Here is a 24,404-nt window from a genome sequence, read left to right as displayed (position 1 = left end):
CATGATATACTCTGCATTGCACTCTTACATACACTTGAAGAAGAAAAGAAATCGATCATATCGATATTTGCATCACTGAATCCTTACTGATTCTGTGCTTTCAGTTCATGTCCTCCAGCCAGCGACGCTATAGTATCTAGTATCTTGTGTTACACAGTCTGTTCAGTCCCAAACCGATCAAATCCACTTAATACTACTGTTTATAATAAACAATCGATCCCTAGTAAGCATACAGAACGGAACATAGACTACGCACGATACCAGTGCCTCGGATCGACACGAAAATAAACGAGAATCGATACTAGACCAACTTCTGGAGAAATCCGCCTGCATAGAGATATAGTAGTTACTCTATCTGCTTCGTCGAGGACACTTTCCTCGCCCTACCATACTAACTAAACAGCCTATCCCAATGATCAAAACAACATGAGCCTACATCTAACCTACATGAATGGCAATCCCCAACATCATCACGCAACATCCCAATTACTAAAACCCATACACTAACAAAACCTTGGAACATCCCCCTCGACCCACCCACCGCCTCCTACTTATACTTCCCTCTGTCCCCATTCCATTCCCACACATTTACCTTGGTGCCTACTACTACTACACATACTAACAACATCTATTGACATCAGCACTACTATCTCCATCCTCTCAGGAACAACATGTGCCTTCACAAAGTATACACCTACATGGAATGTGGCCATCTGGGCAGTGATGGCCTCGACCGGTGTTGGGAAGCTACGCAAAGGAATCAGAGTTGTCCGCGGACAAATTGGGATAGTCGCCATGCTGGCGCTCGGCCGGGGAGATGCCATGCTTGTTTGAAGATTACTCTGTCGGATTCGACGTTATCAAGGTGATTGATCTATGTTCTTTCGTCTATAAATTTGGTCGGAGTGCTAGTGCTACCTCTACACTGTAAGCATAAGTAGTGGCTGGCAAAATTGTGTCTTGTCCTGTCCTATCATACACGGTTCATATATGGTATGTCCACTGCGCGTGCCAAAATAACAACGAGAGCTCCTTTATTCCGTAATCTTCCTTCGTACACTATACACCAGCAACACAGATCAAGAGGAAAAGCAAGTGTCGGACAGCGCCACTCGCTACTAAAATTAATGTATTCCACACAAAAACCAAATATAATCAACTTTACACAAGAAGTGAAGTAAATCACACTATACCCCTGGAACACCTGGAGACATCGGACAATTCGTCGATGGAAACAGGAAACCAAAAGCGTTGACGCCTATATACGACCCACTGCGCTGGGGGTATCACACGGCAAATGCGAGGCCAGTAATGTGCAGATAACAAATGACGGATTATAATAGAAATGTATGATGCAAAAAGCCAGCGGTGAGGCAGCCAGCTAAGTAGAGCGACGCGGGCTCATTTTCGAGAAGGTATCAATTTCCGGCCAAAATTGCGGATTGATGTCTTGTGACTAGTCCTATTGAACATTAGCTTGGATACCATAGGGCCAGCTCAGGCATTACTGACGTTTCTTCCGGCTCGTCCCAGGTCTTGATTGTCTGTGACCTGGGCATGGCATTGCCTGAAGTCATGGGTCGAGTGGGAGGGTTGACGATTCGTCGTGATTGCTAAAAGCTGATTAGCGGCGTCCATTACCATTTGTCTTCCTCAACATACCTCCCAACGGGCATCCACGTCAACTTCGCTCGCAGAGCGAGAGTCCGGTATCACCCCGCTTGGCTCGTGGAGCATACTCGACCCGAGAGAGTTGGATCGCACAAGTGGAGAAGTGCCTGTGCCAGACTTCCCAGAGCGTTGAGACTCTGAATATTCGCTGTTCGAATCTGCGCTGGCCATGCTATGAGCGTGATCGGACGCATTCACCGCGGTATCGGAATAGTGTACGAGCTGGGTTGAGCTGGCCAGCTCCCGGTATCGTTTCTGCTGCTGCTTCGAGGGCCGGTGGTGTGAGAACTTGTTCCCAAGGATGGCGGGCGCATGCGAGATTAGAGCCTTGATAACATCCTTCTTCAGCCGCAAGGCCAAATCAAGGTTCGACCAGGTTTTGTTACGGTACTCTAGGACTGGCAACCGGAAAACAAAGTCGTGGAGATCCTCTATGTTGTGCTCTCCCTTGCCTTTGTAGCTCAGACACAGCACCACATCATGCACCTTAACGTGGGCAAGCGTCATGTAGTTTGACGCACGGGACATCATCTGGGACAGATCATCAGGAGTCTCCTTCTTGCCCTTGTTTGGTAGCCTTCCAAGTGCAAACTTCTTTTTCTCTTCATTGTTTCCTGAACCGCCCGATGTGTTAGCGACGGATTTCTCGGTGGGCTGCCTAGACAATATGCGTAGACTGTCCACTGATCTTTTCTTTGTCAACCCGCCACTCGTTGAAGGTCGGATGTGGTTGTTGTCCTTAGTATCCTTGTGGAGAGGGGTCATGGCAAGACCTCTGAGCTGCCGGTGTTGAGACTTCGGTCTGGCTTCTTCCGATAGTGACAGCGTTGGTTGCAGCCTCAGCTCAATTGCTCCTGGACCCTTCAGCTGCAGATCGTCGGTTGAAAGATCACTGTTATCATGGTGTGCACGAGCCGTCGGGCTTTCCTCCTCATCAGAATCAGATGAATCATCAAGTGGCTTCATGTTTTTGATCATGAAGGGCGAAAATCCACCATTCTCGAATGCAGTAGAGCCGACGTTGGGGAACATGTACTCGAATACCTTTTGGCCAAGTTCCCGCTCCAACTGAACCTTGAGAGGGAAGAGGGACACCTCAAAATCATCCAAGACAGGGATACCGGCAACTGCCTCCAACATATGCCACTTCACCTTGATCATGCAATCATCAGGGCCGTTGAGGCCACGGGCCTGGTCGAGATAAGGCACGATGATCTGAGGATAGATGGCATCTGGAAGGAGGTTCAGACCATACAATCGTTCAACTGCAACTAGGTTATGGTTCGAGCCATCGCTGTTGTCCGTGCGGTCATATTCAGCATTCCTGAGTTGGAACTCAACCAGCGGCTCCGTCTGGTCCTTCATCAGATGCCAAACCACCTCGCTGGCAGAAATATTCCAGCGAAGGACCCCTTGTGTCTTCGACATATTCGGGTCGATCTTCCTCTGAGAGGAGGTAATAGCTTTCATCAAGAAGAACAGCTCATCCTCACATTGAGTCAGATCTTTCTCCAGCACCAGCCGGTCTTCCCAGCCTTGCTTATCTAAGTACTTGGCATGGATCTGGAAATGCTCCTTGATCTCTTCCAGCTGTCGGATGCGAGACTGGAGCTTGAAAACCATCTCCGGTGCACCTCTCAGATCACTGAAATCGGATGTGAGCATGATCCTCTCCAAGCGCTCGTTGCGGACCTTCTCAAGAGGCTCGCTATAAAGGAGAAGATCAAGAATGATGATGTACATAGAGTAGTACTCGGCGGAGTCGCAAATGGCACGGAAGTGAGGAAAGTCGACGCTAATATGGTCCATCCTCGGTTCCGTATCATGCACACTATACTGTTGGTCTGACTGGCCTTTCGCCACCTCCTCATTGTACTTCAGGCGGAGGTTGTTGTACTTGTCGTACCGCAGACTAGCCGAAGTCTTCTGTATGATCCTTGAAAAGCCGAACGGGTTCAGTTCGAAATCGAACAGTGCCTCAAGGTTCAGCCAAGGTGGCCATGCGGAGCCCGGAGGATTTCCATATTTGTTGCCAGCATAAAATGCTATATGATTCATCAGGCTCTTTTGCGTAGCCACGAAGAACTGGGCTCCATCCATGCAAAGAGAGAAGCGACGCTGCACAAGACCACTGACGTCGTCGGACACCCGCTCCTTGTCCATAATCGACACAACTTGAAGCTGCATGCCTTTCGCGGCGACTACCAACACAGACTTTTGGTTCTTCTCACTCTGCAATTGGATCTGCGGAGCAATGAGTCGCAGATGGTAGCTGTTCTGAGGTGTAAACTCCGGTGCGATGTTTTCGCTGAAGCCATCAGACTTGGGGGCGCTATGTCTCCTTTGGTCGGATTGATGCTCTTGCTCTTCTGCATTCACGTAGCGCTTTGCATCACTCAACAATTGTTCGATCCGATCCTCGATACTATCATCATCCTCGCTGTCGACAAGTCCGCCAGCATCCGATGGGCGTCTTGAGGCAGTGCGAAACAGTTTAGAATGCTTTTGCTTGTTCTTGTTTTGTTCATCGACAATATCGAGGATGAATTTGACAGCTCTCCGAGACATGTAGTACACGAATCCCCGGCGCTGGCTGACTTGATGGATATAGCGCAGGATGATGTTTCTCAAAGAATTGTTCCATTTCAACTGGATATTGTGGATGATGAATCTGTTGTTGAAGTCACTTGCCAGATCATCGTCAGGAGTGGAGTACAAGCCATCCATGTCAGCCTCCTTGCCATCATTCGTCGAGTCGGAGTCTGTTCCCATCCGGGAAGCGCTGTCTTGGACGAAAGCTTCGGGGTTCCTTTCCGTGGGGAGTTTTTCTTCCCGCGCAAGCTGCCGCTCAATTCGCTGGAGCCCGGCAGTGAGGAAAGTCCGTCTTCGGTTCAACGTTTCTGCCTGTTTAAGGTAGTCGTTATGCTGACTCCTGAGTGCGGGGTCGGGATCGATCTCTTTGGCAAGACGGAGTTCCTGCTCGCCGATAGTACGACTACAGTCGCGAGTCTGCGCCTCGACTGCAGCAAGTCGGTCTCGGATGAGCTCCATTTGTACCCGACGAGGTTCATTGTTCTCCGACATGACGCATTCATGGGTGGGCTCATCACCGAAGGTGCTATACCCTGTCTCGTCAGGCGCGGTTTGGCCGTGGTCTGTTTGCCGGAAATAGGTAAACCGTGGTGTAAACGCCAAAGGCAGGATCTGTGTGCGCGGGTTTGATTCTTGGGGCAATATCCAATCCAACTCCACGAAATCATCCATGTCTATCCAATCAAGATTCTGGTCGGGTATAGTAAACCGAGACAGGTCAACAGAAGCCACAGGTTGTTGGAAGGACGATATGATGTCGTCTTTGTTTTGCTCAATGTCGTCAAGGTTGGTGCCCTCAATACTGGCCGAGACAGCCCTGAAATCCGCCGACTGCAGATCCAATTCCGCTTGGTTGATACGCATCGCGCTTGCCTTCGTTTGCTTCAGGCGACCCTTTGCCAGCGTCTTGACTTCCTCCCGTCTTTGATGTACATCAAGCTTCAAGCTATCCAACCGAACCTTGATGCCAGTTGCTGTCACCACATCCTCAGCATAGTCTTCTCGGTCCTTGTGCTTGTAGATGTGAGCCACAAACAAAGGAGCGAAAAGCAGTTGATACTTGACTGTGGCCAGATGACGGTTGAATTTCTTGCTTGTCTTGGTGATACCAGGCCACAGTGGTCCTTGCCGGACAGGGAGTGACATGACACCCGAGAAGAGAGACCACCAGTTGAAGAAGTGTGTGAAGAACCGAGGGGTTAAGTGAACAGTATTGTAGCTTGCAGACGGCTGAACAGAGTCGACGGACCAATTCCTGCTTTCAGGGGCTACAACGGATATTGACAAGTGAATGTGATTACTGCGGAACCCGCGGTAGGCATCATAAGTCTGCCCGAGGTTAGCTGCTTGAATCGTCTTGTTACGGGATGTTGGCCTACCTCTCGCTGCGCAGGGTCGACATGAACGGGGTTCTGGAGCACAACTTCATAGTGCGGTTTGAAGTCAAATGACCGTTGACCTTCATCCACGTTACGCTCGAATACCAAACCGGCAGCCCATTTCACGTCACCAGAAAGCTTCATGACAACCTTCTTGAAGTGAGCGGCGTTCTTCAGGTCGCTCGACGTGGATGTGCTTTCCAAGTCCTGAGCTGTGGCTTCGGCCATATACCGAGCCTCATGACTGTAGTCCGGTATCGCCAGCACATACTCTCCACTTCTGACGCTCATGAATTCCTTGGGATCGTCACTAGTATGAACTTCCCATCTGACATCTTTGCGCCAGCACATGACGAATCCGCCTCCGAACCCTGTTACCACATATGGATCACGCGAACCCTTCAGACGTAGATGAACATCTCCATCCTCTTTCCATGCAACCTTGATTCGAGAGTGGAAGCTAAGTCTGATCTTATCCCAGAATCCAACCCTATCAGAGGGGTCGATTTCTGTCTTGGTGAACCCTTCGATGATCTTCATCATATCTTGTATCACAGGCTGATAAGACATGCCCCATGATATGCTCGTTGGTAGACTCGTGTTGATCTCAATTGTAGGGTCGGAGTAAGTTTTCACAGGAGAGACAGATCGCCAGACTTCAATCGCAAAAGGAGGGCTCGTGGTCCCATCTGGCAGCTCCGTAGAGGGTACCAGTTCAAGTTTAACTTGCCTCGCCGACTTATAGTCACGATACTCTTCGGCAATGACAAAGTTTGTTCGAAGAGACCAGCTAGGAAGCCTTGGAGACTGCCCGGGACGTAAAGCTGGTATGTGCAGCAAATCCAAGGGATAGTCCCTCAGGTTGACGCGCGCCTCTCCCATTTCCAGCTGTATACTCATGGGAACAAGCAGCGCATACTTCATGGACATCGGCATGCCTTTGCCGATTGTGTTGAGGAATTTGGGGTAATCTTCCAAGGGGAAGAAAGGTTTATCAATGACGAGGTTAATGTCACTTATCAAAGCGGCCAAGAGAGCAGGTCTGTTCGGAATCGAGAGTACAGTTTCCGTTTCTTGAACATCTTCAGGGGCCTCATCAGCACCGGAGAAAAGGTTTCGCACTTCCTTGATCGACGTGCCCTGGAATCGTAGGGCAGAATCGATCTTGTCCTTCCAGGACCGAGAATTGTGTTCTTGGAGACGGAACCAGGCATTCTCGGCTGAAACCTTGGCTTCGCAAGACAGGCAGGCAGCTCCCTCGGTATCATAGCGGAACTTCTTTCCTCGGCCACGCTTGTCATCCTGCAGGCTCTTCCGCGGTTTAGGGTCGGCACTCTTGCTCCTCCTGGATTCTCCGCTAACACGTTCACTACGAAGTGTCCGGTGGCTTGATCGAGCCCGAAGTCTCGACGAAGAGCGGCGATCCGATTCCTTGATCTTTTGTAATTTCAGCTCGAATGCCTCCTCGCGTGCCAAGCGCTGGCGCTGCTCTATAAGACCAGTGCGATAAATGCAACCAAGTTTCCACTCGAAAGCATCATCTTCCAATTCAAATAGCAGAGCCTTGCTGCGCAACGACACCCTGGGAATCTTCTTAGGCTCTTCCGGTTCTCTGACTGATCCAAATTCAGCTGAGTGACCCTTGAAGCGTTCATGAAGCTGCTTGAGTGCTTTTGAGGTATTGATCACGTTGTCAAAAATGCGATGCATTACCATGTGATGCGGTACACCCAATCGAATGAAATCAGCCCAGACATCTATACTCCTTTGCTCGACAAGATTGGTGCCATGTTTGAGTTTCATCTTACGTAAATCAATGCGAACGTTGTTCATGCTTATGATTCTGGCCCACACACCCTTGAGCTTTGGCGCTTCTGCGTGTAACCGGATAAGATGTGCTTTCGCAAATGGAGCGGAGAGACGATGCGAGCCAGCGGTCAACCCGTAGATTTGAACCAACATTGGAGGATCAGCAGGCATAAAGGTCTTGAGCTGTATGACAGTTGCTCGGACATCATACGTCATGAGCTCGCCCCTCGCTGACGGACGTGGTGATGGGGGGTAGGCGAATTCCTTTTGAATAGGGGACATGGGCGTTTCAGGAATATCCGGTGACTTTCGCATGAAAGCGTCCTGAACCACAGACATCGCAACACCGAGGCAATAGTAGCGGTACAGGGAGTATTGTAGGTAAACGCCCTTGAACACCGAATTGAGGTTACTAATCGGACCAAGACGATCACTCATCGTGCTTAGGGCCACCTCGAATCTCGGTAGTGAGAAAAAGGGCTCGGCTTCCAAATAGTCTTCGGATTCAATGACAAACCCCTCGAAGCCGCGGACATGGAGGGCTAGCCGTCTTCCATCTGTAGCGCCCACCTGTTTCTGTCTGGGAGGCGACGTAGGGGGAAACCGGAAGGACGACTCATCTCCAATGTAAGAGTGACTTGGGGTTCGTCTTCTCGCAAAACTGACTGTCGTTGGTTCTGACTTCTGGGCTCTGTAGTCTGCGGTCCACGACTGTAGCTGGAATGAGACACCACGTGACACCTCAGAGACACTCGTGTCAACACCAGCAATCTCCAAGCTGAGGCCAGTGGCTTCGAATTGAAAACGAAGCAGCCACGGAGGAATTCGCCTGAGCACACTAGGTTTCCGCTCCTCAAATGACATAGAGGCCTTCCTTCTGTGTCGCGTCTGAGCCCGGAACTGCTCAAGCACCTGATGAATGCCACGGTTCACTTCATCGTTGACCATGTGCGCAGAACAGGTATTCAGACTCCCAGATGCAATCACGCGTACTTCTGGCGAAGCACTAAGTAGCACCTTGAATTCCAAGCTCTCGGTCGTCAGAAGATTATGTTTCACACCTGACGGGGTTTGATAGTACAGCTGGTGCGATGCCACCCGGTAAATGGAAGAGAGCGAATAGTGAACCCCGCCTTCGGACGAATGTGAAGATTCAATGTCAAGAGAAATAGAGGAGATAGAGGAAATTAGTAGATTATAATCGTCGTCGGGGGTGTCGGAAGGCTTGGAAATGGGGAGCACGAATCGAACCACGGGTTCGTGAACAGATACTTTGATACTGGCCTTGGGAAGAAGCCTGGAAATCAAACGATGGTTATCCCTCTTCTTTCCACGAGGAGACGCCTTCTTCGCCTGAGTCAACCCTAAGAGCCGAGAGACCTGCTTTGGCTCTAGATCGAGTGATGGGGACGTCACCACCAAATTAGCAAATAGTATGTTGGTATTGCGCTCCTCCGGGTTGTGGTCATCGAAGGAGCTAATCGTCTTTGAAGGGAGCGTGGTCTTGATGGTTGTGGTCGCCATTGGGATATAAAGTATGTTGTCCGTCTCGCCTGAGCAATCATCCAAAGTGACCGACAAAGAGATGGCCGCCAGGAGAGCTTGATGGGCGACATCATCGCGTTGGAAATACATGCGATGAGCAGGACTCTTTTGGTCCATCCGGTGAAGATCAATGCCTAACTCATGCGACACCACGTTCAGATACACGGGATTTTGTTTTGACGAAGGCGGCTCGAAAGCTCGAGTTAACCTAAAGAAGCTCAGGGCAACCTGTATTCCTTGTATACCCCGAAGGATTGACCCGGCAAACTCCTTGGAGTCAGCGACTGCCTGCACAATGGTGTCGTCTCGACTTCCGGGCTGATCCAGCTCCTCCACAAAGTCTGAAAAGGAGACCTCGTCATCGGTCTCAATACTGGTAGGCTCCACCGACGACTGCCGAGACTGTTTGACGCGCTGCATCAGAGTCATCACATCGTCGTACGGGATATGCATGCGCCCAATTTTGAAAGCGATGGACGCATCTCTTAGGCCCTCGAGATCCTTGTGAAGAAGCCCATGTATGTTGACCCGAACATTGTCCAGCACTTCGGTTGGCTCCGCTCCGTCTATCCCGAGTAGCACGTTCTGTACATTCATGACCCACTCCGCCGGTCGATGCTCGTCAGGGCCCTGGTTCTTGCGTCGAAAGAAGAGTTTCCCTCGATCCACCATCTTGCGCCTCGTATCGACACCCAAGGATAGCGATCCAACCTGGATCTGACCAGCTTCCACGAGATTGATGGTCGTATTGACGGCTACCACATCCACCAATTTTAACCAATGTATTTGCCGATGCAGTCGTTTCACTTGCTCCTTCATGCGGGTCAGCTTCCGCCATGTCTTGCTCCTCTTGGGTATGGAAGAAGAGCTGTCTTCCCGATTATCCGGCGCGGTGGACGACTCTTTCTCCGACGGGGCTTCCGAAACCGATGCATCGGGCTTTGCGGCGGACTTCTTCCCCTTTGTCAAAGCTGAAGGGTCCAGAGTCAATTTTAGTTCAGTCAGGCGAATGCTGAGCCATGTCGGTTGCGCGAACGAGGGCGGGTGTAGAGAGAGGCCGAGGCCACGGAGTTCGATCTGGAGGCCATCTCGGGGAACATATGCGATGCGGCGGAGAGAAAAATATCCTATTCGTTGAATCGAGATTCCGGTCGCAATCCGAACGATAGCGAATATGAGAAAGGAGGAGAGGTAGAGGAGGAGGAAGCCCACGAGGACCGTGGTCGGGCTAAAGAGCGTCATCGTAGTTCGCGGTCAGTAGGACCGATCCGTTGCACAAAATGGGCAACCGTCCAACAAGAGATCATGGAGAGGCGTTTCGGAGACCGCGGAGTGATTCTAGACGGAAGAGGTGAGTGAAAAATGACTGGAGGGAGCAATGGTATGCCTATGCAACCACACGAGCTCCCCCGAGTAGATCCAGCGCAACCCTCCTGAAGAGAGGGGATGGGGGGGGGGTTGTACTTCGGCGGATCCGGGAAAGAGAACAGGTCTCCGTTTAAGGGTAGAGCTGCAGAGGGGTTGAAGAAACGTTGTGAGAGTAACGAAACAGGCGTAAGTCAGTCATGCTTCTTCGTCCCTTTTCTCCCCTGAATGTAAATATTGATTTGTTATTCGTCCTTCACCACCACCGTGAAACCCAGTGCGTTATGATGAAAGGTGAGGACGATCGGGAGGGCGAGCCATAGATGCCAAACCACTGGAGCGGCAACCTGTCAGCGGCGGAAAGGTCGAACCCGTCGCGCTCAAGACTGGAAGCGGAAAGCCGCCCACTTTTTTTTTTTCCAGGCCGGCAATGGACCAACGAGGGGGTTATTCTCTGGCTGGACCGTCCGGCTGGCTCGGCATTGCTGCTTAGCAATTTACTTAAACTGGCAAAAGATGTGGGTTTGCCCGCTGCATAGAAAATGAAAAAGTAAAATGCAAGCAAAGCAATTCGACGCATCTTCCGAGCCTCAGAGGGCTGCTGCAGTCGATCGGGAAGCATTTTTCCCTTTCCCCTTGCTCGATGGGACCCGGTCTCACACAAAGCTTAGCAGCGTGGTCGTTCTTGTTTGGACTCTGTTGGATTCAGGTATCTATTCACCTACGAACACGGGAGTTGGCATCTTCCCTCCTTGAATTTAGCGCAACATTCTCACCAAGTATCGCTTGATTGGGGATTCCTCACTAAACTTTCCCAACAATATCCAGAATGCTTCTTGGCGTGTGGAGCGGAGAAGAAACACTTGTCAGTCGCGAATCCTCCGTAGTGTTCCATGTAGTTAGGGTCTGCTTCATGATCATACAGGGTCTTGTTTCAAATTAAAATACATGGGTTTGGGAACAATATGATACATGACAAAAGGTAAAACTCCTTCTGGAGGCTTCATGGAAGCGGTGGCACCGGCATCCGTAGCCAACTAAAAGGTACAGCAGATCCGACCATCGTGTTGTTGGTCGAAGGCTAAAGTCGCAACCTCAAAACCTCCTGAGTGAGCAGCACAACATCATTGCAAAGCTGGGTGCAAGTGCAACACACAATGCTGCCGGGGTTTCCATCCTAGCGGAAAAGTGAACGATCTACGTCCACCCCCCGATCACACAGTCCTCTCCTTAACATACTTAGATCGGACATGTAAGATCGGCCCCCAACCATTCGAGAATGGCCGTAACTTTTCTCTTTCTCACCCATAGCCAAGTTGCTAGTGGCCGTCTAGAAACCGACTACTTAGCTGCAGGATCCGAATTTCCCGATTCGAGACCACTAGTCTTGAGCTTTTCAAGCTCCCCGATCTTGTCGTCAATAAGTGCGATCTCAGCCTCGATACTCAACACTTTCTCGTTCAAGATACCCCTGTAATCGTCATCCGAGAGTGACTTGAGCGGGATCCATTTGGAGTCGGCCATCCGCTGCAGGAACGGCTTAGACGTCGTATTCGCGTTCTCCATTTGCCAGGTGTCGATCGCATTATAAGAGCTTTGCCCAACATAGCCTAGTAACGAGAAAACAACTAGCCCAGGGACAAGTCGCCCGCCTAGCTCCGACCATCAGTAAACCAACCACCACCACCTTTCTCTCTCAACCGGGAAAATGAAAGGATGCTACCAAACTCACCCATTAGCCTCGTAACAGCCCCTCCGGCAACTCCTCCGGAGAGGGCGCTGACATAAGCCCGTTGCTTAGGGGTCGCCTTGTCTTCATAGTGAAGCTTTAGAATGTTGCTTCTCAACCCTGTAGTAGCAAGCTTGGTATCATTTCCAGATCTATAAGGGACAGAGGAGAGGAAGACTCACACCAAAAGGAGGCTCCACATGCAAACCAGTGGATTCCGCAAGAGATAGAATGAATGACGGGGTGGGGAGACCGGATAACTCCTGATATTCCCCCGTATATGAGGCCAGCAGATCCTGTGAGAGAAAGAGAGTAAGTAAGTAGGACTGCTGCAATGAGTCTCCGGCTTATGTTGCCTGAGTTGAGGCAATACAAGCCGGCCGACCAGTCACCGGGATGGGATTGGTAACTAACCAGTCACGGCTCCCACCTTCAGAGAAGAGGTCAATACATTAGGCTCCGGATATAACGATTTGGTCTGTCCGCTCATTTTTGCGGTTCCTGGCACTGTAGTCTGCGACTTCAGGTCAGAGGCATATCCTGGTTAACAGTTTCAATCAGCATCTTCGCTCATGCAAATCCACAAGCGTGCACGTGATTCACGCAGGCTCGGGATGCTTATCTAATCCATCTCCCTCCTGATGCCAAGCAGGAGTATAATTGATACAATGGCCTGCTTTTTATCTATCTGATGCAGACAATATCCTGTGTTAAGACTCTTGTGGGACATCTGAATGCCTTAAATACACACATACTATATACAAGACTCTCGCAAGTAAGATATCTCTAGAATTTATGAACCTGATCCTTCGAGAAGCCCAATCGGCTCAAGATTCCTTCAGGCGATCTTCTTGTTCCAACCAGAGAATCTTCCATCGCTGGAGGACCGCAAATGAAGACCTTCGTATTTTGCGTCGACTCTTTGAATGTGCTCCTTAGAAGCTCCTCGTCGATGTACCCTGTTCTGTAAGGGGAGTTCTCCTCTTTCGGACGGCTAACAGTGTATATGTAGTTGAAACGGTCAGGAAACTCTGTGGCATAACGATCAAGTTCCTCCTTCAACAGTAGATCTTCCTCGGAGTTGACCCCAAAGACCAAAGTCAGTTTCGTTCTGTCCTGGGGATTCTTCAGGATGCCTTTGATAAGCTGATAGATAGGCGTGATTCCAGCCCCGCCAGCCAAGAGGTAGGCGTGGGAGAACTCATTCTGCTTCCATTGATAGCCTTTCAGTGAAGTCGCAAACCTAAGTGAGTCTCCTGGTTTCAAGGAGTGCAAGTAGCCACTAGCCTTCCCGTCCGGGTATTTCTTGACCATAAGTTCTATACGTCCTGGTTCATCTGTGTATTTGATGTTACTTAGCAAACATGGTCCATGATAGGCCTATCCCTGACCACACGCATGTCCCATCTCTATGATAGATGGACCGTGTCTAGTCGTTCAGGGCGTGTTGAGTCGGACACGGTATGAGCTCACCCAAGTCACTTATAGGAGTATATGGTCGAATCGTAGGAAGCCAGCTCCCTTCCGGATGGGTGATGGCTAGGAGCGCGGCTGTTGAATGTTAGCGGGTTATCCTGACGATAGAGACCGTCCTTCAAGGGGCAAGTCTTACAAGTCAATGTCAGGCCGCTGCGGGCGGATTCGTTAGGGTATTCGAAGACTAGTCGCTTCGTATTGTGATTGACGGTTTTGGTGCTCTGCAAGCGCAAAGTGGTGAAACCCAGCCCAGAGAAGACTGGTTTTGGCTCGTTCGATTCCGCAAACGCTGTTGAGAATTGCTTCGTGCAATATATGCCCAGGCCTGCAAAGCCAGCCACTCCAGCAACCTTGATCGCCTTGGGGATTGTGCGCTGGATGATAGTCATCCTTTTAACAAAGAACCACTCCTTTGTCAAGATGGAAACGAAGAAAGCAAAAATGGGCGAGAAGCACTCAGGAAGTACATTGGGGCTTCACGCCTTAAATAGGCCGAGAAATCAGGAGTGTACTCCATCTCGCATAAGGCGAAAGATCACTGTGGACCCAGGGACAAAGCAATTGCCTCAGAGGAGCATGATTCGTTGGACGAGATCAGTCGATAGACTATCGACCCCGAACTAGGGAGACCAGATCGGGGATATGGTAGAGAGGAGGACTGCAATGATATACAAAGTGCAGTCCCAAAGACCGAGCAACATCAGATTCCAAACCCCGACAAAATCCGAGACCCCGAATGATGTCAACGACAGACGGTGGTGTGATTGTGTGCCTGACGGCAGCGGGTCGGTGCCTTGATCTTCCCGCCATCAAAGCGGGTCCACCGAGTAAATGCAATCAACAATTTGTGACCACTCCATTTATACCCCTATGGCTTCGATATTCTCATTCCATCTGTAGCAATTTATTAGGATTCGCCTGTTGTCAAGTTTACATGAAGCCAACGTCTTTTGAAGACCACCCGGAGTAGATTACTCCATTCAATACAGTACTACAGTCTCTGGAGATAGTGCCCATGATTGAATCTTCGACAACAACTACTATGATATATATGTTACTACTTATCGTTGTCACATTATACTAGTATTACAGCAGTACTTAATCATGCTATGGCATTCACTCTGCTTAAACTGATAGGGCATGAGATCGACTTCCGCCATGTTTGCATAGACTGACAGGGTATTTGACGGCCCGCAGATCCTGACTCCCCGCTGCGGGACGCATGGGGAGTGAGTGGAGTGCGGGTCGCTCAGGTTGTACAAGTAGCTGGCGTGTTGACTGGATCAAAGATGTAAAGAGGCCCTTGCAGTTCCTCTGAAGAGCAGCGGGGGCTGTGCGTTGACCTTTGCATTTACAACAAATAGAAGATTTGGCTGGTTGGACTAATGCAGGCTTCGCGAGGCTTCATGAACAAGCCACACGGGAAGTCTCTTGAGCAGAGCCACGGAATATTGCGCCCTTCTTAGATAGTTCTAAGATTGTATTTACTGCGCGCAGCCTGGTTTGCATCTTCTCTCGGACGCTTGTCTACATTTGAGACCTACAGTAACGTCCATGTGCAGCGTGAGGATGCCAAAGACGTGCATCAACCGGGCTGATGAAGAGCAAGATATGTCCTTAGCCCCGAGAATGGCGTAAGAGCCACTTCAGATGAACAGTTGCTCATCACCCTTCACTTGCCAACTGTATACGTTCTCAAACTCCATGTTATCCTCGCTGTACACTAGGCGCACAATCCCAACCATGTGACTAGATCCATATGTCTGAATACGTAGCCGCTGCCGGTACCGTCGTATAGAACCGTGACAACCTAGGAATATCCAAGGGTTGAAGGAACTTGCAAGTGGGCAAGTCCTTCGAGTGGGAGTTGGCATTGGTGTGTCTTCAACAAGTGTAGAATATCACCGAAGACGCTTCCTTCGGATGGACTGATGGGTAGTGTTTGAGTTGAAGCCGACAGCGTTTCTCGAAAATTAGTTGTCTTCAGTCGTACTTTGTTTCATTGTGGACACGAACGACTGTTGGGAAATCGACAATCACCGACACACCCGAACGTACAGAATAGTACCTGAACAGCGCTGAGCAATCTAATTTTGTACTGTACTTTCAGTCTGTGTATATTGTCTTCCGATTTCCCAGTCGCCACCTTGACGTGGAGATGTATTTTGGGATGGCGTGGGGGTCACAGGCTTCGGAGGTGAATGGTAACTAGCTCCATTAGTAGCAATGCCTTTTTGCTGGACGGTTGTGAGTCTGGGTGAGGAACTGCCAGGAAGACAGTCGCAGACAGGAAATGAATCACTGCTGTGTATCATAGCAGTTCACGATGAAGTTAGTTTAATAAATTAGCAACCTGGAAAATGCAGGTGAGAGAAAGGTAGTGATTGCAAGTGATGTCTGCGTGTCGGTTAAGTGCCCTTCCTAGAATGGAACCAACCCGTGCAGACAATGAAGACAAGAATGTCTGGCCCAATGCGGAATGGGCCCTATTCAAGCGGAGAACCGATGAACAAACAATATTCACCACCATAACAATAGTAGTAGTGACAAGGGACCAGAAAAGGGAGACGAGTTTGACAGTCCACAGTCACTTATACTCATTATCTCATCGAATCCGACCGAAAAAAGACACCGGGTGGAGAGGAGAAAGAGGGGCGGAAGGAGAGAGACACACTTTCTCCGCAAAAAGGCGAGGGAAAAAAGGTGGAAAAAAGCCCTCGGGTTGGGTCGAGGCGGCCGACCCAAAGCCGCACCAACACTTTTTTGAGGCTGACTTTTCTAGCGTCATCACTAAAATTTATCCTCACGGATTAACCTACTTTCCCCCTCTGTCTTTCACTGCGGAGCTGTCCTGCATTCCCCCCCATCACTCAACGCCCCTTTGGACGTCCACTATCACTCTCGTGATTTCTTCCCCGTCGGAAGCCCCCCCCTTTAAATCCTTTAGAAGAACATTTATTCTGAGACGCGCACAGGAATCCCCTTGGCGCGTTTCCCACTTCTGAACAACCGCAATCATGGGTACGTTTAACCCCTCCTCGTCCGGCGCACTGTCCCAATTTACGTCAATTTCGCATCCTCTGAATCGTCCTGGATACTAATGGCTTTATTTTACGTACAGCGCCCTCTAAGCAGAAAGCCCAGAAGATGTCTCTGGGCAACTTCTTGGCCGATGAGAGTATGTCCCTGTGCATCCATATCGTCGCGGGGATGAACGGTGGCTAACAAGAACAGACTTCGGTTCTTGGGCCGACGAGATGGAAGACATGCCTTTGCCTTGTAAGTGACGGATTCCTTGCCTTTGGTTTATCGCTCCCTGCTAATATTGATGCCTTTCTAGCCGGTACGTTGTACATGATTTTTCTTCCTTCGATCCGATTGATGCTAAACTTATATCAGCTCCCGCTCCGTCCAGCTTCGGTCGCTCTGCTGCGCCTTCTTCTGGCTTCGGAAGCAGCTTTGGTGGTGGTACGGAACTCGCCCCTGTGTTATTGCTGCATTTTTGCTCCGATATATGTGTTTGATGCTGATGGATGTACCAGACCGTGAGCGTGGTGGCTACGCCGTGAGAGAGCCCCTTCCTCTTCCGACCCAGCCCCCCTACACTGCCCATGTTGGAAATCTGTCCTTCGATGCGACTGCCGCCGATATCTCCGACCTCTTTGCCGACTGTGGTGTTACCAACGTCCGTATCGTGGAGGACAAGTTGACCAAGGCCCCCAAGGGCTTCGGATATGTCGAATTTGAGACTGTTGATGGTCTGAAGAAGGCTCTTGATCTTTCCGGCGCTACCCTCCAGGGACGTTCCATCCGCACCAGCATTGCCGAACCTCGTAGGTGTCCCTTCTCAGGTATGATGATTTGCGCCAGCTGACGGTACCTATAGCCAAGGAACGTGATGTCAAGGAGTTTGACTGGACCCGCAGAGGTCCTCTGCCCGATATTCCTCAGCGCCGTGTGCCCGATCGCTCCTCTTTCGGACGCAACCTCGACAACATGTCTGATGCCGGCAGCGACCGCGGTAGTGGCCGCCGCAGCAACTTTGAGAGTGATGGAAAGTTCCGTGATTTCAGCAACTGGGAACGCAAGGGCCCTCTCTCTCCCCCGCCTGCACCTGTCCGCGAAGGTGGCCGTCCCCGCAGCAACGAAGCACCTGGTTTCAGAAGAAGCTCCCCCGCCTGGGGTGAGGGACGCTCCCAGGATGGCTCCCGCCCCCCGAGACGCGAATTCCAAGAACGCACCCCCACCGCTGCTGAACTCGATAACGCATGGAGATCCAAGATGCGCCCCGATCAGCCCGCCAAGGAGGCCAGCAACCCTCCCTCTCCTGCTGCCGCTCCTGCCGCCCCCGCTACTCGCCCTCGCTTGAACCTCCAAAAACGGACTGTGACTGAGGCCGTCTCCAGCCCCACCGCCAACACCGAGTCCAAGGCTAGCCCGTTCGGAGGTGCTCGCCCGATTGACACTGCCGCTCGCGAGAAGGAGGTTGAGGAACGTCGCCAGATTGCCATCCGCCAAAAGAAGGAAGCGGACGAGAAGGCCAAGGCCGAGAAGCCTGAGAAGTCTGAGAAGACCGAAAAGCAGCGTCCTGCCAAGGAGCAGCCCAAGGCTGAGAAGACCGGTGCGCCGGCTGATCCCAACGGCCGCGATGTCGCCGAGCACGCCCAGGGTGGCACGAACTTCGAGATCCTCCGGCGGGCCGGTGAGGACGAGAGCGGTATGGCTGCCGATCAGGATCAGAGCGAGGAGGCTGCTGCCAAGAAGGCTGAAGCCTCGACCGACGCTCCCGCCAGCAAGGCGAACGGCAACTGGAGGGCTGGGCCTGCCGAGGCTGGAGCCGACGACGAGGGCTGGAGCACCGTGAGCTCGAAGCAGCGCAACAACCGCCGTGGCGGCCGCACGTTTGCATAGATCAATGGATACCCCCCAAGCTCGTCATCGCTTGACCGAAAATCGTGCGCCATGGTCCCCGAAGTGCGTGTCATAAAGCGACCAGACTTTGCTTCTAGCCCATGTTGGGTCGCCGAATTGCCGCGCAACACTCGTGGGGATGGCCAGGTGGATTTTGGTTAACGTCGATGTCCGTTTGTTTTGATGTTGTTCAGAGTCGTCCTCAACTTCTTTCGCTTTCTCCTTTCTCTCTTCCTACGGGTTGCCGCCTCCGTCTAGATCTAGGATTCAGGTCTAGTCCCCTTGTTTCTTCCGTCAAGCATGTCGAAAAGTTTGTTCTTTTCTCCAAATTTCCTAGTGTGTGTTCTTCACGTTTCTCTGAGCTAGTTATTCCCATGTACGTGGATGAAGTGTTATACAGCAATGACCCTTATGGCTGATGCGAAGGAAGAAGAGTATACGTTTCTTTTCACTTGTTATCTTATGCTTTCTGAACTTGCTGATCGAAGCCCCAACCAACCCTCCATTCGCCTCCGAAATTAATTTGCCCAAACCCCTTTTTTGCTGCCAGACAGTTGCTATTCTTACTCCACTCTCCAAACTCTCTTTCCTTTCTAAACTCTGTCTTGCTTCTGGATCCGGGGATGGCGTGTGGAGTCTTGTTCCCTTCTTGTTCAAACTAACCGGAGAGCCCCCATGCATGTCCCTACTACTAGTTGACACGAGGCAGTTCCCCCATACGAATAAGATAACGATTAGCAGTTTATAAGGCCTTAGTAGTTGTGTGCATCAGCATTTCTCAGTAGTTTCTTTACCTCGTATTCACTATCTTCAAGATAGTAGTTGAGAATCCAGGTTCCCTCAAGACCAGGAACGAAGCTATGCGGCTATATATAAACCAAACCGAACCCAGTAATAGACACATAAGCGATGAATACTATAAAAACCTGTTAAACCCCTCCCCCATCCTTGACAATTCTCCCAAGAAAAGAAAGAACTCATCAAAAGCAAATAAATGCACAACCAATCGTTTTCTCCCTTCCTCCCTCCATCAAGGCAGCAAGCACGCGCGGAGAAGAAGCTGAAGGGAAAACCAAACCTAATTCGATCGAGAGGATCGACGGGATGCATGGCGACCCAACTAGTAGCAGTTCCTAGCAGCAGCTGAAGAACGTGAGTGAGTGAGTAAGAAACTTAGTTCAGTCAGACCATCCATCAATTTGATTCATTGGTGAGTGAGTTCTTCGCTCCCAGCCCCCATCCCGAATAGGAAGTCGGGTCCCCGCGGATTACGATCCGCTGGTCTGTCTGTCTGTCAGAGAGGGAGTGATTATGATGGGGGTGAGAGGAGAGGAAATAAAGGCAAGTATTCCCGTAGTTTCTTGAGCTAGAGCTAGATTACTACGTAAGTTGGTCTTTATCTATCTGCTAATCTGTCTTGTCTATCTATCTGGTTTTATTTTTATCTATCGCATTTGGACGCGACGAGACTGCGACTAACTAGACTACGATTGCTACCATCTGATTACTATCCCGCTACCCTACCCCACATATCATACTACTGTCTGTATCTAAACTAGAGCTCTTGACCGACCGACTGACGGGCTCTGGTTTTTCTTTTTTCTTTCGCACATATCCCTCCTCTTCCCCTCACGATCCTTCTCTCAGTAACACCCCTCTCTGTGTGTCGGTGTCAAGATGTATCCAGCTGAATTCCTTTCCGATCCGCCTTCTACGGGCTCTGCGCCCTGGAAGCTTGCTTTTCGCTCCTCCAGAGCATTTGTGATTTCTGTCGTGGCTATTGCGGTCTTCACGGTATTTAATCCTTGTTATGATGAATCGATTTTGGTGCTGATGTCGTGATCGAACATAGGACGTCTTCATATATGGCATGGTAACTGCACACCAACCTCGGATCGGCTCGGAGCTTCGTCTAACCAGTATAGATTGTACCCATCTTGCCAATTGTGCTCAAAACACGCGTGATCGTACCGGAAGATGAGTGTAGGATGTCTCTGTATCAGAGATTGTAAGACAACAGGCTAATCATCCACAGTGCAAAAATGGATGTCAATCATGCTGGCTGCCTTTGGCGGTGGTATATTCTTCGGATCCCGTAGGTGTCATTTCCTTACTTAACGAAATGAGCGCAATTAACACGACGTTGCTAGCAATATTCGGTTACTTCGCGGACAGAAGCTCATCGCGCCAGCTACCTTTCCTCATTGGACTACTCGCGCTCGCCGGGACGACTATCGTGTTCTGGTTCGCAGAAACAGTGTCGTCCTTGGTCATTGCGCGCAGTCTCCAAGGGTTGTCAGCTGCTGTGGTCTGGACTGTTGGTTTGGCTCTGGTCGTCGACACAGTGGGCAAGGATCAGGTGGGAGCTGCAATGGGATATGTCTCGATGGCACTGACCGTGGGGACGGTGTTTGGCCCATTTATCGGAGGGATCATGTGAGTTCGTTGTTAGTCGCATTGGAAGCTTGAAAGGCGATTTACTAATGATTCAGGCTGTCGCGAGTGGGCTATCATGCAGTGTTCGTATTGGCAATTGGGTTGATAGTGCTGGATATCTGTCTTCGGCTTGTGATGGTCGAACCGAAGAATGCTGCGCAATGGATTCAGTCGAGCAGTGATGGAGAGACACAAGGTCTGCTGAACGAAGAGGGTGCGCACAGCGCTGGATACAATGCAATTACGGCGAACGTTAGCGCAGGCCAGACATCTGGCATCGCTGATGAGTGTCCAACCGAGGGCAGCGGCGAGCCGCTGACCAGCGGGAGGTCGACCTCTGTACCTGGAATTGTCCGCTTGATATTTTCCGGCAAGTTACTCGTCGTTCTTTTAGCGACGGTAGTGGATGCCATCATCTGGTCCGCTTTTGATACGGTATGTGCACATCCCATATTTTCAAAGATGAAGTTAACGAGGTCAGGTGCTTCCACTGTATGTCATGAAAACGTTCGGCTGGGGATCATTCGAAATCGGGCTGTGTTTCCTACCGCTCTTTGCACCTTCTTTCCTCTCCCCATGGATTGGTATGTATCAGACGATCTCTATGCCCTCTGGCTCTGCTAACCAATGATTGCAGGCGATGCAGTGGACCGTTGGGGAGCACCTCGAGTAGCCTTTGTCGGCTTCCTGCTCGATTTTCCAACATTGTTGCTCTTCCAGCTTGTCGCACGCAACACGACCCAGGACCAAGTTCTTCTCTATGTATTCCTCTTCCTCGCAGGTGTCGCCTCTACCCTGCAGATGGTGTCTCTGATGACGGAGGTCAACAACGTCACGGAGCGGTACGAGCGGGAATTCCCCGGTATCTTCGGACATCAAGGAGGAACTGCGCAGGCGTACGGGCTTTTCAATGTGGCCTGGTCGGGCGGGCAGGTACTGGGGCCCTTGGTAGCGGGTCTGCTAGTCGAACGAGCCGGCTGGACGACAATGGTGACGGTGTTGGGGGCAGTCAGCGGTGGCATTTCCGTGGTTATCGCGCTCTCGGATCGAAGGGTTCTGCCGGGGAGGGAGAAGAAGTAACGTTAGACGTAGATTGATGAGTTACGATGCTAAGGCTGTGATGATGAGTATGAACGATAGGTAACGATTGATGGATTAAAAGGGGTGGAGATGAGATGTGGATTCGAAATCAAAATGTTGATATAAGATCTTCCGGTCGGGAGGGTACAATGAAGCCGGGAGGTCTGCAAGGGAGACAAGATCGGTGATTCCTCAGCGCACATCTCCTTTCTAGATAGGTTAAGGTTGAAGATCTCCCGGACCAGCAAGGGACCCGATCTTTATCAAGGCTGCAGGGTTTATCAATTATCTCATGGCTGGTGTTACCCTAGCGATAAGAGACGCGATGGCATCCAGGGCGGTTGGCCAGGAGGCTGGAATGGAGTCGATGCCTTTCGCAGCACGCCTCCCAGTCGGTGTATCAAGCGCCTGTCTGTCGGACCTTTGTACGAGACAGACCAAGCAAGTCAGCTTTAGGAACTGTCACGGGCATGAGATGCAACTGGCAGATCAACCAGACAGGCAAATGACGAGTCACTAACAGCAACTCACTAGCCAGCGGGTCTCAACGGCGCGGTCCACACGTGTTGCCTCGCGCGCGGATCCAACAAGATTCCACGGCGTCTCCAAGGGTTCACAGAAGGAGCAACATTGTTGGTGATAGGCAGTTCAATGCCAGTGATATGATGATCACATCCATTGGCAGTTACACAGTCCCCCCAACGATAGTACGTAGTAGTACTTGGGTGACTGCCAGCGCAGCAGAGGAAGGAGAAGATGCATTCCTTCTGCTGTTCTGGAGAGGGAAAGACCGGCGGCTCCCCACCGCTTCCCGCCGCAGGGACAATTAATTAATGCATTCAATTCCCAGTTTAATCAATTAATCTTCCCCGTCTTACTACTTACTGACTTAACTGCCTGTGCTGACTTCTTTCCTCTCACCGGCCTCATCCCCATCTGCCTCTGCACGCTCTCTCGCTTTCTTGTTTGAGCAAGCTGGCTACCGACATCCACTCCTCCAACCACCTTGCCTTGCCTCACTACACCACTGCATGACCGTCCCTTAAGCAGCTTGGCCTCCTATTTATTGTCTCTCTGCCGCTTTCTGCGACACTGGTCCGGCATCCTTTCATTTCAGCCTCCCGCCGCTCAGTTTCACCTCCGATCCGCTGACGTTGCCTTCCCTACAATTGATTGTGCATTGTACACGATCGAACTTGATCCTCACCTTCACCTCATGCGGCACAAACAATGTCGACCACCACCACTACCACCGCTCTAACGTCCACCACTCTCATCGGCACGCTGCCCTCTATGGCGGGCGCTGCCGCTCTCGTCTCCGGAAAGGCCTGTCCAACTTGCGGCCAGGACGGATTTCTCGCGGCTGGACAGTCCACAAATGATACCCGACGTCGAGCGAAGGACCTTGAAGGCCAGGTCAACGCTCTGAACCTGCAAGCAATGCAAATGGGTGAGATACACAAACCCCAAACTATACTTTGATAGTGCACTAATGGAAGCCATTCTTCAACAGCCGAGAAACTGGCCGCATATGAAGAAGAGATCCGACGACTGCGTGCGCAACCGTCCTCCCGAAACAACACATCCGTGTCATCCACCGCATCGACGCAAATCGACCGGTCCCAATCACCTACTCACCTCCAAACGTCCCCGAAATCGCAACCGGGCCGACTTTCCACTCTTGCCTCTTTCCTTCCCTCCCGTCGACCGAGCGCTACCAGTACCACCCAGGCTCAGCCTGTTGCTTCGCCTCCACCACCGGAGCCCGTACAGCCGACAACCACCCAGGAGGAGACAGTGGAGTTACAAAATGCGTTGAATCGGGAGCAGAGTCTACGTAAAGCCGCAGAGAGCCAGCTGTCGCAGGCGAGCACGGAACTGGAGGAACTGACAGCGCAGCTGTTCAGCCAGGCGAACGAGATGGTCGCGCAGGAACGCAAGGCACGAGCTCGGCTCGAAGAGCGTGTCGCGGTGCTGGAACGTCGAGATGTCGAGAAGCGCGCTCGACTGGAGCGCTTAGAGAAAGCGATGGCACGCGTGGAGCGGATCCGAGCGATGGTCGGATAGACAGGAGGTATCAGTTTCGGTTGCTTTTCCTCGCTCTTCATTATCGCTTGCTTTTTATCATATACCCCGGTGTTTTGGTTTGGCGAAAGCCATGTTATGGTTGGCATGAGATGCATGACCTGACGGGATGAGGCGTACTTATGAGAGTGACGATAGCATTTACGGCGCAGCGTTTGAATTATTGCATTAATGGAGGATATTAATATAGCATGGTACACATTTGACTTTTCTACTATAATATTTGCTGAAATATTCGTCTACACAGTACACAGTAATGAAGGAAATAAAATGAATATCCACCGAACCCCGCCATCCACACTCCGGGACTAAACGCCATTAGTCTG

The 24,404-nt window shown here is 50.9% G+C and overlaps 5 protein-coding genes across 5 annotated transcripts; 3 read left to right on the top strand and 2 right to left on the bottom strand.

The window, feature by feature from the left end:
* Positions 1-1,291: 1,291 nt before the first annotated feature.
* Positions 1,292-10,427, bottom strand: BO79DRAFT_46475 (FMP27 family protein). The gene is made up of 4 exons (XM_025689286.1): positions 5,643-10,427; positions 1,663-5,592; positions 1,513-1,613; positions 1,292-1,462 (listed from the first exon to the last, which is right to left on the bottom strand). The coding sequence occupies exons 1-4, from the start codon at positions 10,236-10,238 to the stop codon at positions 1,402-1,404; spliced, it is 8,688 nt and encodes a 2,895-aa protein (XP_025536307.1). The 5' UTR covers positions 10,239-10,427; the 3' UTR covers positions 1,292-1,401.
* Positions 10,428-11,258: 831 nt separating this feature from the next.
* On the bottom strand, positions 11,259-14,204 carry BO79DRAFT_239818 (uncharacterized protein). The gene is made up of 8 exons (XM_025684954.1): positions 13,703-14,204; positions 13,564-13,641; positions 12,892-13,427; positions 12,846-12,858; positions 12,505-12,630; positions 12,273-12,386; positions 12,094-12,210; positions 11,259-12,013 (listed from the first exon to the last, which is right to left on the bottom strand). The coding sequence occupies exons 1-8, from the start codon at positions 13,953-13,955 to the stop codon at positions 11,703-11,705; spliced, it is 1,548 nt and encodes a 515-aa protein (XP_025536306.1). The 5' UTR covers positions 13,956-14,204; the 3' UTR covers positions 11,259-11,702.
* A 2,379-nt stretch (positions 14,205-16,583) lies between these two features.
* BO79DRAFT_231400 (translation initiation factor 4B) lies at positions 16,584-18,477 on the top strand (the record flags this gene model as incomplete). Its single annotated transcript, XM_025684154.1, has 6 exons — positions 16,584-16,587; positions 16,688-16,744; positions 16,801-16,845; positions 16,966-17,034; positions 17,109-17,399; positions 17,453-18,477. The coding sequence occupies 6 exons, from the start codon at positions 16,584-16,586 to the stop codon at positions 18,475-18,477; spliced, it is 1,491 nt and encodes a 496-aa protein (XP_025536305.1).
* A 1,586-nt stretch (positions 18,478-20,063) lies between these two features.
* On the top strand, positions 20,064-22,400 carry BO79DRAFT_179140 (MFS transporter). Its single transcript, XM_025680013.1, has 8 exons — positions 20,064-20,271; positions 20,330-20,350; positions 20,403-20,460; positions 20,513-20,572; positions 20,628-20,913; positions 20,970-21,348; positions 21,395-21,497; positions 21,551-22,400. Exons 1-8 carry the CDS (start codon positions 20,155-20,157, stop codon positions 21,991-21,993), a joined length of 1,467 nt encoding a protein of 488 aa, XP_025536304.1. The 5' UTR covers positions 20,064-20,154; the 3' UTR covers positions 21,994-22,400.
* Positions 22,401-23,223: 823 nt separating this feature from the next.
* Positions 23,224-24,252, top strand: BO79DRAFT_289785 (uncharacterized protein; the record flags this gene model as incomplete). The annotated part of the gene is made up of 2 exons (XM_025688817.1): positions 23,224-23,443; positions 23,507-24,252. 2 exons carry the CDS (start codon positions 23,224-23,226, stop codon positions 24,058-24,060), a joined length of 774 nt encoding a protein of 257 aa, XP_025536303.1. The 3' UTR covers positions 24,061-24,252.
* Between the last annotated feature and the right edge of the window lie 152 nt (positions 24,253-24,404).

The sequence above is a fragment of the Aspergillus costaricaensis genome, assembly GCF_003184835.1.
Source record: "Aspergillus costaricaensis CBS 115574 unplaced genomic scaffold BO79scaffold_31, whole genome shotgun sequence".
Lineage (NCBI taxonomy): Eukaryota > Fungi > Ascomycota > Eurotiomycetes > Eurotiales > Aspergillaceae > Aspergillus > Aspergillus costaricensis.
This window is presented reverse-complemented; position numbering and strand designations above follow the sequence as displayed.